Genomic DNA, 16,916 nt, shown 5'->3' on the forward strand with positions numbered 1-16,916 from the left:
TTCCCAGGCTCATATCAAAGGGCATCTGGTTTGCTTACTGCGAAGGTGCATGTCTAAGACCTAGGTCTGGATGGAGATTATTGAGCCAGGCTTGTTAATTATGTTGTTGGGCCTGCTTAGTTTGTGGATGTCAGGGGACTGTCAGAGGAAATGAGACTGAATCCTGGTTTAGTGTGTTGTTTTTAGAAGAGCTTAGGGAGCTGCAGAGATGTGTAGGTAGTGCTTTTCTGCATACCCATCCCTGTGCATTTGGAAAGCACCATTTTTTGTGATAAACTGCAGAGAAATGAGCGTGCCACCTCACTCCGGGAGCTGCATTTGTGTTTTCTGTGCTGCTCAGCAGCTTCAAACACCCGCTAGTTTGGGGGGTGGAAAAAACCTGAATCATTCCTTGAAATATTTCTTATAGCGCATGAGATCTCTTATTTTTTTTTTTCCCCTGATGGCAGTCAGAATGCTTCTCCCTTGCGTGAGCTTTGGCTTCTGCGTGTCTGGAGCTGATCTCCCAGCTCCGCCGTGCCCCGACCAGCCTAAGCTTTGTCTTCTCTCCATTTCAGGCACCTGGTTTTCTGCCTCTTGGACATTCTGCTGGAGTTCTTGGTTCTGAAGGGCTCCGGCGATGAGCTCGAGACTGCAGCTGTCGCGCCGTCTGCCTCTAGTGGCCTGGACAAAGCAGGCTTTTCAGCACATTAACCAGGGCTGGTGTAGCCAGCAATGGAGGAGAGAAACAGCCACAGGCATGGGATGATTTGATTTTCAGTATTTACTGGACATGTCTCGGAGCTTCTCGTAAAGAATTTTTCCAGCCAGTGCTAAATGCGGCTGCTTCCAGGCTTCTCTGTTTTGGCTGGGTGATGGATTAAACCCAGTGTCAGGGGCTGAAGATGCTTTTCTGCCATGCAGCATCTGTTCCACTGCAGACCTGATGGAGAGCCTGGAATGAAGATGCCTGACCTCTGCTGAGCCAGACAGCCTGAGAGGGATAGCAGGCTGCCCACAAACCCGCTTGTCTTGCCCCACGTTTCTGAACATCTCTAACATCTAAAGGCAGACAGCGCACAAGATTTGCCTTTGTGGGCTCAGGCTCCAGCTGGCACTGGCACACAGAGACTTGATGTCACAGTATCTTGCTGACAGACATCTCTCCAGGACAGGTGAAGGGAGGACCAAATGCTGTCCCTGCTCTCGAAGCAGCCTGCCCTGTGCCTACGCCGCCCCATCCATTTTACTGGAAGGAAGATGGGGAAAGAATGGAGCATGGAGATGTGGTGGCAGCCCTGAAATCAGCAGCAGGGACCCATCCCCACTGCCCAAACAACTGGGAGGTCAAAAACAATGCAGAAATCCTTAGGGACCAAGCTGTTAGTCCTTAGGGACAAAGATAAGCTGACTGCCACTGCTCAGACTCTTGTTCTGGCATCTCCTGCTGCCTGAACAGTGGGAGGCAAGTAGGGTAGACTGTGTTCCTGGAAAAGAGAACTGTCACCAGGCTAAAGAGGAATGGTAGCTGAGCTGGCCTTTAGGATTACCTTGTACTTTGCCTGCTGAGTCACATCTTAGTCCCAGAGGCTGTCACCTGGAAGGCACAGGAGAAAAGGCACTGGAGCGTGATGCACAGCAAGTAAATCAGCTCCCGCGCGAGAGTGCTTGTCACAGTAAGACTCCTCTGGAAGAGGAGTGAGCATCTCTGAGCCCGGGAGGAATACCAGACGCGTGTCATGGGCAGCCAATGTGTTAGACCACAACAACAGGCTTGCGAGCACCACCGTAGCTCTGTTGATGATTGCTATTTCACCGTGCTTTGGTTTACTATGCCTGCTATGAGAACAGCTGTGTGCAGAGGGCTCTAGAAAGCTTGTCAGGTCACGATGTCCTGTGCCACCCAGCACAGAATGGCATGTCAATTTGGCAGCTGCTTTTCCGGGTCATCCAAGACTTGAGTGGTTTTGCAGGCTTGTGCTGCCCAGCTGTCAGGTTTGTGACAGGGAAAATGGACACAGAGACTATGGACACGGAGAATATGCACCAACAGACCAGTTCAGTGACCTTTTTGGTGTATATCCTGGGAGAAATATGAACTGACCGGTGCTGGACTCTGCTGATCAAGGGGACACCGCTCCTGGTGTTGTCTACGGATTCAAGTGCTTAGAAGAGGAAACCTCACGAGGGAGGCGTGCAGGATCACAGCTGGCTTCCGTATTACGGGACCAAAGGGTGCATTTCATACAGCCTGCTGTTTCTTGGAGCTGGATGCTCTGTGGCATGTTTGGAGGGAAGGTGTTGGAACTCCAACATATGTACCACTGGGAGCGTATTCTGCCCTTTCCAGAGGCAGCTGCTTAATAATGGACACATGGTGATGTGTGCTTCTTTGTGTTTCTGTTGTGTGTGTGTGTGTTGTGTGACAACACAGGGAAGTATTAGCTTGCTGCCAGCAAGCTTATTTTGAGGGAGCTCTAAGGACATCCCAAGACTAGCCAGAATCCAATGTAATGAAGCAAAGCAGTTTTTCATTGCTTATCAGAGCCATTTCTCAGGAGCAACACTTTTGAGATGGTAGATTTGCCAGCTGCTTGGAAAAGGAGGGAGCATGTATGTTAAGTAGCTTAAGAGTAGATTAGGCATAGCGTTGGAGCACGCTCCATCTGGGATAATCCCACGTGGCCAAGCAGCGGGTTGGGAAGGAGGACTCACATATATCCTTAAGCACAATATCTGATTGGAGCAGCCGCTTCACCCTCTCCTTCACTGCCACACTTCTGTTTCCCTTCTATTTCCCACTGCTTCCATTTACTACATCACCTTGTCTTGGGGAGTGGGAGAAAGCAGTAGGAGAAGGAGCCATCAGCCCGGGATGGTGTAGCGTAGCCCTGTTGTGCTTGGTGGCTTCCCAGATGCTCTTGGTGCGGTTGCTTGCTGTTGCTTCCTTATTAATTTTGTGGGTTTGGAGCGCCAAGTTTGTAGTCTGTCATTGATTAGGGATATGATTAAGAGACTGTTTGCTGAAAAGGATCATTCAGAGATGGACTGCAAACTATGCACTGTCAGCTCCATGTGAGTGCAAAGGTCTAGCACAGTCCTTAAAGACGCTGGATGTGGCGTCGGAAGGCTGAGCTCACATCTCTCCTTTGCTGGGAAGCCCTAGCATCCCTGCCTTTAACCCTGCCCTCTGACATTGTGTGAATGACTCAATATTCATTTCTCTTGAAGGAAGTGATTTGCCGTTTCTGTTGGTGGGCTCCGAGGGAGCATAGGTTGGGAGCTGGCGCTTCACTGGGATGTGTGACAGTGATTTGTGGGTGCACCAAACAACTGCCTGGGGCGTGCATCCTCTGCACCTTTCACGCCTTGAAGCCTGGACTTTGCAGAATCCCTCATGCGGCAAAGTAGCAACACCTCCGTGTTCACGTGGCAGGAGCTGGGGCAGAGGGAGCTGAAGTTGGTTTACTTGCTCAGAAATCAGAGTCGGAAACAGACCCCAAGAGTTTGGATTACAAGATCTTTGTTTTAATCTCCAGAACCCCCTTTCTTTTCTTAGAGCAAGGAAAACAGAAACCAGGGTTGCTGGAGCCCTTTCTCATGCTCTTACTGGCAAGGCTTCAAGCTCCCATTCTCTGCTTCGTAGATCTTAGTCCATTCTCCCAGCGGAGGTGAAGCTGCCCAGGAACAGCATAGGAACAAGTAGCCCCTCTCTGTATCTTGTTGTTAAGGAGGACAAAATCCAGTAAAAAGTTCAGCTTTTTTCTAATGCCAGTTTATTGCCTCACTGTAATTTTCGGATTAAATTGAGCACAACGGTGGCAAAGGCAAACTTCTGCGTTCAGGTGGGCTGAAAGTTTATTTCCATTGGACTAAGACTAGAAATACTGCTTTGGTAAAACAAACAAGGCCAACAAAAAAAAAAACAAAACACCTTTAACTTGCTCTGTGTGTGTCAATACTCCCAGCAAGCTCCCTTTTTATTTTTTTTTGCAGGAATTTGTGCAGAAGGCTCCAGCCACCTCTTGTTAAAGGGTGGGTGGTGAGAGCAGCCAGATTTGATCTCAAGAAGAAGTTGTGGGCTTCTGTCATATTAGGAGTAGAGCAGCGCACGCTTCAGGCGGGTGCTCAGCTCGCTAGGTCCTACTGGATGTACGTGATCTGCGTCCAGCCCCCTGTTTGCTGATTACGTGGCGTTGAGGAAAGCATTGCGTTTCCCCCTGCCTTAGTTTCCCCCAGCGCTGGCTAGTTAGATTGCAAGCTCACAGAGCTTCGAGGCCTCACCGTAAGCTAAATAGTAGCTGTGTTGAGCCAGAGCTTGTTTTTTGATTGTGTTTTCAGGGGGGGAAAAAGTGCCACCGGGGCACTGACTCCGTGTTGTATTTTGTGTATTCAAACCCTTGTATCGCTCTTTGTGGGCGCTGTTGTTCAAGTCTGTGTAGAAGAGCGCTCTCCTGAAGACCTGCTTTCTTGTTAAATGGGGAGCAAACTGGTGCTCCCAAGTACTTGTGACTTTTGTTCTGGCTCTGTGTACAATAATACTCCTATTTCAAACTTGTTTCTGCGTTTGGGTTTAAAATTCGCCTTTGCCAAGAAACTGCTTGTAAGACAGCCCTTGGGAAGAGAAGAGCAAGGAGGGGAGAGGCAAGAAAGCCCAGGTGGGAGTGGGAAGCTGGGGGACAGGCATCTCCTCAGGTGTCCCAAAACACATGGTTGGGGCAGCAGGGCTGGTGGCAACGGGTCTGGGGCAGTGGCTTGCCACCTTGGCACACAGTGGCCGTAGTGGGACCACTCAGGCATGGGAAAGACCAAAGTCCTTAGAATCTTGGTCAGAAATAAGAACAGTTTTCCCATCCCTGGTGGCATCAGCGTTGCTTCTTTCTCCCTGACAAGCGAACTTCTTGATTTAGGCTTTCCAGGGAGTGTGAAACCAGAGAAGCCATGTGGAGATCTTTGGCCTTTCTCCTGGAAGAAAGTGAAAGACACCCTGAGAAGCAGGGGCTGTGCAGACCCATCTCCACATCCCTTGGGCACTGCTGCTTAGGAAGTTCTCCTCGATACTGGTCCTGGAGGAGGAAAGCTGGTAAGCTGTAAGGAAATAGAGAATGTCTGAAAATGAGAAATTCCACGTGAAATTTGAAATATTATGTCACAGAAAAAAAAAATAGAGGGAGGGAAGAAAAACCTGATACAATGAATGCTTGAGTCATGTATTATTCTGGATTAGCTCTGCCACGGAAAGATCCCGTACACCCTATGAAATCCATTACCTACAAGCCAGTGAACATTTGTAGAGCACATGATGTGGGGATCAGAGCTGAAGCCAAGTTCCCCTGTATAATATCCACCCCAGGGTAGGTTGGTCCACTTCCAGTGTCAACAGCCAGAGGATTAAGCATTTATCTCTGCAGAACAGTGGATAATTAATACCAGATCGAACTAGGGACTAAGCTCATGAGAGCTTGCTTGTGACTAGATTTGTGACCGAGTGTGGCTTTATTGCCCGCGGGCGAGTTGTGGGGAGTGGGTTGAGGTTTTCTCTGTAGCACACGGGGCGGACACTGCCTCTGTGATATGTGCCTTGTAGCAGAGCATCAGGAGCTGCAGGGCTTTGAGCTGGGACGACATTGGGCTTTCCAGTCATGGCCACAGGCATTAGGGGTGTAAACCCATCAGCAGACCTTTCCTTCCAGCCGAACGCTGGAAGAATGGAATCAGGATGCCGTGATCTGCCATCTTCTGGATTTAAATGTAAAATCCAGGTTTTGGCAATTCTGGCTTTCTTGAAATAAATTAATACCATTATCCTGGCCGCAGTCCAGTTCAGGTAATTATATTCTTCCTACCTTAATGCCACTCCAGCCCCCTGTCTCCACTGGATATGCTATATTCTAATTCCTGTCTGGAACTTGCTTATGTTACAAAGTCTTTGTATTTTTTTCCCCCCTCTGAGTACAACTGGTGCACAGAGCGTTAGCCGGCCCCCAGCGCTATGCTGAGCTGCTAAAATAGTCGAGAGAACCTGCCTTAGACGTTTGATTTTTGCCTGGTGATGTCCTGGAGCATCTTTCCTGACTTGTAAGCCTGCTGAGTTGGGAAAGTGGATAACATAAAAGATCAGAGCAAGAGCTGCGGTCCTGTTTAACCCACTGGACTGTTAGAAACGCGCTTCTCTCTTCTCCGAATGCCTTAGGCTGGCCAGCGTGTTAATGGGAGGAAGCCCAGGCCTCCTGGCTGGTTGTCTTACCTTCCTGTGTTGCCATTTCTTCAAAGATTTTTGAAGGCTGAAGTATGTCCTTACTTCCAGGCGAGGGAGGAGTCCTCTTGTCTTCGAGGAGAATATTGAGTGTGTCCTAATGTAAATATGTCCCAATGTCCCTGATTAATCTAGTGGAGCGGCCCTGCCTTGATTTGAGGTTACCATCCAGCCCTAAAAACCCTGTTTCCTGCAGTGCTAATGCTTAAAGCTGGCTTCGAGTACCCGCTTTCCCTTTTGGAGCTTTCCCTTTCTTGTCCACGTTGGTGGCTCGCTGGCCTTTACGTCTCCTGCGATTGATGCATTGGTTTAGTTGGTTGGTTTTTTGGTTTTTTTGTTGTTTTTTTTTTTTTTTTTACCTTTTGAAAAGTATTTAAAGTCGCCTTCTTTCCTTACCCTTTCAATTACGCTCTCTTCATCTCCTGGCCTCGCTGCGCGGCTGAAAAGGCTGCTTGAGGAGAGGTACTTGAGGAGAGCGTCCCGTAATTCCGCGTACTTCCTTCCTGTTCCCAGGCCCCTTCGCTCTTCCACGGCCCTCGAGGACAAGGAGAGTTTGAGGGACGTGCTAGAGGAGGGGACAGCGGGGGTGAGGATCAAAGACCATAAACCACTGTTTAAAAAAAATATAATGCCCACTGCTTCTCTCGAGTGTCACATCTGGCAGAGCCTCATTAACCTTCTGTTTCCCCCTCCTACTCCTTTGCCCCTGAAAATCAACAAAGCCAAACATAACAAGTTGCCCTGACTGAAGAAGGCTGAAGTGTGTGTGCTTAGTGTGAAAAAGCAAAAGCAAAGCCATTGGCTAAAGCCCCTTTTTCCATGCAGGCCACTTCACATTTATTACACGGGAAAGACGGAGCTCTTTAAATCCCGATGCTCTTTATAGTTGAGCTCTTTAACTTTCTCCCTTCCTCCCCTTGCAGGCTTCATTCTCCCCTTGTTCCGCTCCTTCCGCTCTGCTCCTTTCTTTTTTGTCCTGTGAGAACGAGTCTTTTAATCCCCTTGTACTGCAGATTAAAGCTATTATAGCCTCCCCAACCTGACGTTTTCTCAGAGAGGCTCACAGCCAGATCTTTATGAGTGCTCTCTGTCTGTCTGCTGCTGCCTTTCTTCTCGCCACACTAAACCTCCGTTCCTGACCTTTCCCTGAAGAGGGAAGGGCTGTGGCGAGCAATCCCATGTCGGCAGAGGCTGGTCTCAGCGGGGCTCGGGGTGCAGGAAATTAAGACCCATGGAAATTAACAAGTAAATAAGGGGAGAAAGAAAAGACGATGTGGGAATTAAGAGACGGAACCCGAGCAAAATTCAGCCTGCTTGGAAACCAAATGCAGGGTTTGGGGCTGAGTTTTGCAAACGGTCCTGTCTTTACGAGGAGCCAAACCGTAAACTCGGGACTCATTTTTAGTAGCAGATCAGGGTTACCTGAAACCTAAGCTACAGTCCAACTCCCCGCTTCGTATTTGACCCAAAAAATAATGGATCCAGGCACCTGTAGTACACAGGTAGACATTGACTTTGTGAGCTTTCAGGGACAGGGGGGACTGCTCGTACTATGGGACTGAGTCCACGACAGCGGACTTCTCAGTATTTGTCATCAAATGACGGTACCTCACCTCTGAGATTGCAGGGCGGACCGATGTGCTGGTCCTTGTCTTGTACACATCATAAAAGCGCAAAGGACGGGGGTAGCTTGCCTAAAAGCGCGTGCACTAATGGCAGAAACATCTTGCCTACAGAGTTTTCTGGCTCTCGTCACCAGTTCTGCCACTGTGAGGTGTCCTGCAAATGTCCCAGAGTTCTTGGCGAGGCACCAAGGAAGGTGAAAAGCCCCAAGATGAATTCCCCAGAGGAATGGTGTAAAATTACCCCATTCAGGCCCCATTTCAGGTTCGTGTACAACATACGAGGATGCGTTGGTGAATAGGAGGGGTGTCTGTCGCTGACACGCTCTTTGAGCAGGGAGGAGGTAGTTTGGTTTCTTCTTCTTTTGGACCTCCAGCGTGAACCTGGCCGGGTTGTTCTGAGCCAGTGTTTCACCCAACTGCAAAGCTCTGGGTGCTGTGTGAACCCCGTCAGCTTGAAGTGAAGAAAATCATGCAATACCTACGCCGAGCGAGTACAAAAGGTCAAGTTTGGGTCCTGCCAGGCTTTACTTGCATCCATTTATACGTGGGTTATGTTTTACCTCCCTTGTAAAAGGACAAACAGAGAATTTGCTTATCTTTATAAGCACCTTGAGAGCACGCTGTGGGCTTGGGAGACATTTGAAGGGTTGATTAAACGCCTCCAGGTTTTTCTAAAATAGGTGGTGACCGCATATAAGAAGATTTCCCGTACTTCAGGGCAGCAGCAGCAGCGCTGCGATGACAAGCCAACTCATGGCACTTGTGCTCTCCTATCGCATGCCCGAGCCAACGCGGAGGCTTCTGGGGACAGCGGCGGAATTGCTTGCAAAGCAAATAATAGAAGTGCAACTGTCCCCTTTTGGGAACTCACTTCGGGGCAAAAGTTCCCCTGGCAGCCCAGCTTTTGCCCATAATGAAATTGAAACAGGAGCTCGCCCCCAGAGGGGCCGTACGTGTGAAACTCTGCCATGTCGAATCCGTATGAATCCTCCGCAAGGAAAGCCCCAGCCCTGTAATTACTGGCTTTCCAGCAAGCAGCCTTTTCTTTCTCTTTGTGTGGGCCCGGTGCCCCCCTTCCTCCCCCTCCGTGCGCGCATGATAAGAGGATATTTCTAATGAAAATCACTGGGCAGAAGCGGAGAACAAAAGCGGGGGCACAGCGCGCTCGCTGGTGGGGATATTAGAGGCGCTGGGCTCCCACCTCCGTCCGGTCTGCTCTCCGCTGGGAGAGCGCGGTGGGCACGGCGGGCTGGGGAGGCTCTTATTAACCTTAATCTGCAGAAAAGGAGCTGAAACCAGGCCGCGGCCTGGTTTCATAGCTACAGCGGCTCGCTCCCAAGCGTGCAGCCTTATGAAGGGGCAGTCTCCCCAGCAACTCTAATGCGTTTTTGCACCGGTGCCGTCTAATCTGAGGTAGAAATGTCACCGCCGTCAGACCCCAGGCTGGCAGCTCCCAGCCACGGCCGCGCTGGTAAGCACATATCCAGCTTCAACCTTCTGGTTGCTGGGGTGAAAGGGCCTCTTTATCTCCGCGGGGAGAGGCAGATGAATCCCAGGCTCAAACAAGGGACCTGCTTTTCTGGGGGGTTTCCCCCCCCGACCCCCCCCCCTCCAGTTCAAGGCCTCTTTATTATGTCTTTTAATTCTCAGCTGAGAGTGGGAGGGAGCAATAAGGCTGGAGAAATGATGGTAGAGGGGGGAAGAAAGGCCCCAGCCACCGGTGTGTGAAAAGGGAACGCAGCGCAGGGATTAAAAATGTCAGCTTCATGGGAAGTACTTGATATTTAATAGCTTCACTCGATTGCCGCAAGGCAGCGGTGACATGCACAACGCTGTAAGGGCAGCTGTGAGCCACGTCCCCGGGAGAATCGGTGCCATTTCTGGGAACCTCGGGCCCTATCGCGATATGGGGTGGGGAGGAAGAGCCACGTGCGGCTGAGCTTGTATTGCTTAAGATGAAGCTGTCGGGTTGGTGGCTCATCCTTTCTGTGGCCGGCTGGCACAGGGTCCATGCTTGCCACAGAACGAACCGAGCTGAGATTTCTTCCCCCTGACAGCTCGTGCCCTCCGTCTGATGGCTGACAGCGCTTGTGACTCGTTTATTGCGAAAACGCTCTTGGATGGTCTGTCCGCAACATATTCTCTAGTTTGCTCATCTCTGCAGCTGCTGGCGGAACTGTGGCCTTTTAAAGCATTAGCACTCCGTAATCTCCTCTTCTCGACAGATGCTCTGATGCTATCTGCCGCCTGTACAGTCGAGGCCACTGGAGGAGTTCGTTTGTGTGACGGGAGCATGCTCCTGTGCCGGTAAGGCTCTCATCAACATTTTTGTCTGATTAGGCCAATAAAAATTCTTGGATTCCTCCCTCGTCTCTGGCATGCATGTGCTGCCCACACCAGCACGCTTTATTTCTCACCCAGCTTGCCTCCCGTGCCCCTCTGGACGTGGCCCTGGGAGAGGAAGCTGCTCCTCTAGAAGAAGGGCTGTTGGAACAAGTCAATAACTCTGAAGGGATGGAGATTGCTTCTTGTTGCTCATTTTTGTGACAAAAGGATGAAGACAAAGTGACCAGAGCTTTCCCAGCATGACTGACTGGTAAAGAGCCCTCCCAGCGCCGTACTTCATCACTATCTCAAAAGGCGATGTGCTTTTATTGAACCGAGCCTGCTGTGGGCTCTGTACACTCCATCAAGCTGTATTAAGTTTTTGCTTTTGTCTGTGCAGGCGAATTCTAATAAACTAGCTTATGGCTGTCCTTTTCAACACACTTCAGCACAAACACACCTTTGTACATTTGGAAAGCCTTTTCCCAGATTGATGTGCATCCCTAAAGCAGCCCTTATGGACCATCTGACAATCCCCTTGTCCCCGAGGCATTTGGCACCGTTCCTGTCACCACCTGCCTGGAAAAGCAGGATGCAGGGGCTGTCCGTCCCTTGGCTCTCCTGCCTTCCGGAAAACAGTGTCCAGGGTAAAAATAGGCACGGTGCGCTGCCATCCTTTTTAAGGGCTGTTCTTGACCCAATATGCTCCACCAACAAAAATAACCTGTTCCGCCCCCTTCGGCGAGGTTCACCTGAAGCCCAAAAGCTGCATTAGAACAGCGTGTATTAAAGTGCATCACACATCAAAGGCTTGAAAGTAAACACCAGCGATGTCTCTTTTTGATCACATTCCTTTCCACGGCAGGCTGATGATTTCCAAGCCAAGAATGTCACTAACCTCTCATATTTCTCCTGGTCATTTCTGTCCTGAAATTGGAACGCAGCCACAGGCAAAAGGGGGTTGAACGCCCTGGTGTCAGGGATCCAGATTTAAGAGACATTATCTCATTGATAGTGAACAACAAGGCTGGCACGCCGTCAGGCGCAATATTCCCTGGAAAGTTCAGCGTGTGGGGCTGAGGGATGGGGGAAGGCAGGCTTAACTTGTAACGCTAAGCTCGCTCTGGTCCATCGTGATGAGATTGTGGCTGGAAGCCTCAGCGAAGTCTCTCCAACTTGACGTTGGAGAGTTTAGGCAAGGGCCCCATCCTTCTGGGAGGTGGAGGACGTGGAAGGGCTGAGGATGGTTGCACAGCGCAGCAGCTCGGAATGAAAAAGAGAGGTTGCATGGAGAGAAAGAGGGGAATGGGGCCGAAAACTGCACTTCTTTATTGTGGCTCAAGAGGAAAATTGTATGGGCAAGAGAGAGGAACACGGATCAGGTACGCTGAAACATCCAGATGAGCATGAGGGAACAGGAGTGCTGTCATTCCCTTTTTCGGGTCGCAAAGACGGAGCTCAAGCTACATCTAAAGCTACTAATACCCTTTAAAAAGCTCCTTACACTTGGTCTGCAGATCATATTGTCCTTAAGAAAAAGTTCATCTTTTCTGCTTGGCAGCAGCTGTGTTTAGCCTGGAGTGCGGCACAAGCACTGGCAGATAAGACGGCACTCAGAGGTTTTGCAATCTGTCAGCCCTCTGCATCGTTCCAGGGGAAAACTTCAGAAGGAGCCGATTTCATCAGGATGTGAAATTAGAAAACGGTTGCAATAGGGGAAGAAATCACTTGGGAAAGAATAGGGACAACCCCATATGAGAAAATCCCCCCCAGCTCTGCGCCAAGCTTTGAAACCACAGGTGTTGAAAGCCTTGCGGCCGCTGTCAATGTTGCGACAGCGTGTTTGCAGTGAGCATCCTCCTGATACAACCTTAAAATGCCAAAGTTGGCGATTTAAGTTAAACTGCCTGTAAGGGTAACGCTTACGGGTCCCAGCACTGCAGCAGCAGGTCACAGGTGGAGACACCTCCCTTGGCGTTGAACTTCTTTTGAAGGACCGCAGCCCTTCAGATGTTTTGGGGGGAGTAAATTTAGTGAACCCTGGTAGCTCCTGAAATAATGCGCCATGTTTTGTGGCAGCAGGTCTGGGTTATCAAATCCAGGCTTGCCTACCCAGAGGATAAACCTTTACCTGCACGATGTCCTCACGTGGACCCAGGCTGCTGTGGATGGAGTTGGGGGCAGACGGGGCACGAACATGCCATGTCCTGCCACGGCCGGGAGTGGTTTCTCCAAAATGCTTAGGTTTGGGAAGCAGGGGAGCTGCAGGGTCTGGTTTCACACCTACTCTCAACCCTGCACATCAAGGGATGTACAGAGAAACATCTGTATATCCCTTCTCAAGAGAACACGGCCTCAACTTGCCCCAGGGGATGTTTCAACTGGACATGTGGAAAAATTTTTACACTGAAAGGGTTATTAACCATTGGAACAGGCTGCCCAGGGAAGGCGTTGAGGCACCATCCCTGGAGGGATTTAAAAGACGGGAAGACGTGGTGCTTAGAGATGTGGTTTAGCGATGGTTTTTGTCAGAGTTATGTTGATGGTTGGACCAGGTGATCTGAAAGGTCCCTTCCAACCTGGGCGATTCTATGACTTGCTCTGCTCCTGGCTGGTGTGACCTGCTGGCTGCAGGAGCCACGAGAGGGAGCTTTGGGGCTGTCCCTTCAATTTTTTTCCCCAGGCCAAGCTGAGGCACAAGATGGTGCTGTTGTCCCAGCCGTCGCAGAGCCTGCGAGGGACAAGGGAAAGCCACCGTGGAGAGGGGGACAGTGGTGAACCCCACCGCACCACACCACAAGCCAGAGCTCTGTGCAGGATAGGGGCGGATGGGAACTTCTCCCAAACTTGAGCCCATTTCCAGCCCTGCTTCAGGGCGACCTCAAGGTTTTGCTGAGGAAAAGCTGGTGGACAAGTGATCTAGAAAAGACACGTGCCGGCGAGCGTGGCTTCACATCCAGATCTGCCCTTCCTCGTGGCCTGTCCTCAGGTGTCCCTGAGGGGTTACAGCATTTATAAGAGGTAAAATAAGTCTCATGACTGCTCCGCAGAGGCACGAACCTCACGGTGAGAGATCCTAGGGGCGAGGAGAAGAAAATACAGAGAGGGGTGTTGATGTCCCCGTCCCGGCTCTGCCAGGTGATGGGGGTGCTGGATCCGGAGCGCCCTTGCTCACCCTTCCCACACGGAAAGCTCCAGCCTGGGTTTGAAGAAAATTTTCCCATGAAAGATTCCCCGAAACTGGTACGTTCCCACAAAGGGCTTTGATTTCAGTGTATCGGCATTTTCCTATGAGAAACCGTCTCATCGGAAAATTCCCAACCAGCAAAGAGAAACTCCCCAGTGTATCGGAGCGGGGGGATACTGTCGCACGCGGTGGGAATTTAATACCGGTGGAGTCTTGTGTCTGGAGGCTCTGGGTAAAGAAAGATGAAATGCAGCCAGCACCACTCACGGCAAGAGGGGAAACCGTGAAGTCCCGCAATCGAGCAGCTTCGCTCTCTGCAGCCTGCTGCTCGTTTTCCCAAGGTTTTCCTCTTAATATTTCTCTCTCATCGGGGTGTTGCTGCTTTCCGTGCAGGCAGAGGGTGCAGCGTGCAAGCGTTACGGACCAGCGGCAGCACAGGCAGGACCTGTTAGGGGCATGGAGGCAACTGGAGCACAAGCTGGTGCTCCAGTGGTTCGATCTGCTTTTGGTGGGGGTCTCGAGCTAAAGGGCGACAATGCAATTCGAGGTAACGGGAGAAACCGAGATGAGCAAGTTACCTGCTCTCGAACAGGCCTGATGGTTGAGTTATGGTGTTCGCGTATCCCCATCCAGTCCCTAGTCCCGTGGCTTAACCAGGCTGGAGGAAATTTCTGCGTGTGCTATGGAGACAGCTCTTCTTTTTTGAAGTTCAGGATTCCTCTAGAGCAATAACAGGCCCCTGCCCCTCCAGGGGCTCTTTCTGATGGACCATGGGACATTGCAGCGCGGGTGAACTCTGACCAACGCTTGGCAGGTGCCCGCCTCGGTGCTTCGTGGCTGGAGGAATATGCTCTGGGTTTCTGGCAGTCCAGGAGGAGCTGCCGAGGTGTGGACGAGCAAGGCAGGGTTTGTGGAGACAGGGAATACAGCAAACTAGCTGCTAGCCCTGGAAAAGACGATGCCATCTTAGAGGTTCTCTTCCTTCGTGAAAAACCAGAGGGCAGCTCCTGACCTGGCCCTCTACTCTTAAAAGAAGCTCAAAATTTGGCTCTTCTTGCTTCTCTTCTTTAATATCGTTGACTGCAAAGGAGGCATTAAGCTCCCACAGGGATGAGTACTCCTCCATTGGAGTTGCCCTCCATCCCCAGCCGATGGGTGCTGCTTTCAGGAATATTTTCGGTCCTGCCCGTGCAATGCTGGTGGACCTCACCCGCTATCCCTAGTGGGATGGAAGTAATCGAGCAAGAAACTTGAAAGCACAATTAGGTTATTAAATCCACCTCTTGTTGCCCAGAGGCTCCTCTTCGTGCATCAAGCTAGATTCTTCTGTCAGGCATCGATTTCGGGGTTATTGGACACGAGCAGAGGAGAACAGACTCCAGCCACGAAACTTCTCCAGGGCTTTGTCCAATTTGGTTTCGAATGGCTCCCCTGAGAGGGCTTTCACCAGCCCTGGTGGGATAATGTACCACAGCCTGCTGGAGCTCTGATGGAAAGCGTGCCTCTTCCGTGGCAGGTACTTCATCTGGGCTTGAAGGCTTCCTTCGCTCCGCTTGTTCTCCTGGTGGTTGTCTCTCCGACGGAGGTTAGCAAGTCCCTTTGTGAGGCCTGCGCTTCTCAGATGTTATGTCTGGAAGTTTGCTCTGTTTTTTTGGCGAGGGGGCCCAGGGTCTGGAAGTAGAGAGGCTTTTATGGGAACCCAAGTCCCCTTTTGACACGACTTCCTTGTGCTTAAATTTCAGGTTGAGTTACAGACTAGAACGTTTTCTGGTTGGATATCTTTCATTGTCAAAGGGGATTAGGCCAGTGATTATTTACATGCACCTCTATTACACAGAGTCTGTTTCTTTTCTTTTCTTCTTTTTTTTTCCCCCGCCATGTAATTCTCCATAATATGTAAACGCTGATGAAAGCAGTCCCGTAGATGGGGGAGAGGGGGCAAACGAGGCTCCTGCTGTGAGAAGTGGAATGGGTAGACCGAGATCTCTGAGCTGGGAGATGCCTTTAGGGCCGATGCTTTGGCGAGAGCATCCTCTTCCTTCCACACACGGACACCTCTTCCTCCCACGCATGGACACCTCTTCCTCCCACACACAGACACCTCTTCCTCCCACGCATGGACACCCTGTCCCAAGCAGCCAGGTTCATCCTGGGGCATCACCTTTCGCCGGTACGTTGGAGATGGTTACAGCAGGAGGCTGGAAGCTTGGTGCGACGGGCCACTGGTTTGATCTTGGGTGGCTCCTCTGGAGCTTTGGCTGCTCCCCAAGAAATTGGGGTATTTTTTTTTAGAACCCAACATGCCTAAGCTTTAAAAGGGATTTTTGATAGAAGTCCCATTTACTCCTTTATTTGGCTTGGGAGGCTGCAGTGGAACAGATTTCTTTACATATCCTTGAGTGTTATTTGATTAAGGTTATGACTGCTAATAAACACTCCGAGTCCATTCTCCTTCCCCACCACTTGTAATTCAGGCTAACTGTTGCCTGCGTGGGACAACACCTTTTTATACCAGTGCAAGGGACCAGCGTGCTGATTCTGCTCCCCTTTCATCGCTTTACCGGTGTACCGCTGACTTCTGATTTATTCCAGCTTTATAACATAAGAGAAAACAGAAATGGGAGGAGTGCCAGGAGTGATTCTGGCACAATAACCAGTTTACTTCCTTTTCCTTCACTTTGCCATTTACAATCACAAGTTCTTCTATAAAACAGCTATGAGAAGAGCAGACATTGCCCAGGAGTAAGAAAACTCAGAGCTGCAGAATCAAGCTGACAGAAACCAAACTCTTGTTTGCAGCGTAGGAGAAAGAAGCAGGTTCTGCTTGGAAATACAGAAGGGAGGAAGAAAGTAGGGACCCCAGAGGACACTGTTCTACCTGTCACCTAGAAAATGAGCCTATTTCTTAGCATGGTTAGTCTTTTGCTATGTAAGAAAATATTTTTAATTTTTCAGGAAGCCAAACAGAGGAAGTGATAGAGACACCCCAGCTACCCAGCATCACCGCAACTGCGGCGGGAGATCTCCGCCAGTACTCAGAGAAGGCTGGTAAGCAAATCATAGCCAAAAGCAGTGACCCACGGACTGAGGAAGGAGGTGGTCAGGCTCACCTAGGGATACGTAGATTGTCTAGAGAGAAAGGAGCGGAGACTCAGGAACCTGCCTGCAGTCACCAGCCTCTGGGGAGTAATCAGGGGGATGAATATGCCACATGCAACGAAATAAAAACGTGCTGGGATGTACCCAGAATGCAAACTCCATGTAAATGAAACTTTGCTCTGCACTGAAAATAGAATCATAGAATCATAGGATGGTTGGGGTTGGCAGCGACCTTAAAGATCATCTCGTTCCAACCCCCCTGCCCTGGGCAGGGACACCTCCCACCAGCCCAGGCTGCTCCAAGCCCCGTCCAACCTGGCCTTGAACCCCTCCAGGGATGGGGCAGCCACAGCTTCTCTGGGCAACCTGTTCCAGTGCCTCACCACCCTTACAGTAAAGAATTTCTTCCTGATATCCAATCTAAATCTACCCTCTTTCAGTTTGA

The 16,916-nt window shown here is 50.4% G+C and overlaps 1 protein-coding gene across 8 annotated transcripts in view; it reads left to right on the forward strand.

Moving 5' to 3' along the window:
- Positions 1-16,916, forward strand: part of SNX19 (sorting nexin 19) — a 129,590-nt gene that overhangs the window by 22,661 nt on the left and 90,013 nt on the right. For 2 of the 8 annotated variants that reach the window (XR_010073673.1, XR_010073674.1), the window contains exons 11-13: positions 558-2,356; positions 4,890-5,062; positions 16,328-16,420. Coding sequence is in view for 1 of the 8 variants with exons in the window: in XM_063355482.1 (XP_063211552.1) it covers positions 558-693 (136 nt within the window). In the remaining 7 variants the exon portion in view is untranslated. Of the gene's footprint in view, positions 1-557; positions 4,538-4,889; positions 10,553-16,327; positions 16,421-16,916 lie in introns of those variants that run through there. The other 6 variants (XR_010073676.1, XR_010073677.1, XR_010073678.1 and 3 more) reach the window with 6 other exon arrangements.

The sequence above is a fragment of the Chroicocephalus ridibundus genome, chromosome 18, assembly GCF_963924245.1.
Source record: "Chroicocephalus ridibundus chromosome 18, bChrRid1.1, whole genome shotgun sequence".
Lineage (NCBI taxonomy): Eukaryota > Metazoa > Chordata > Aves > Charadriiformes > Laridae > Chroicocephalus > Chroicocephalus ridibundus.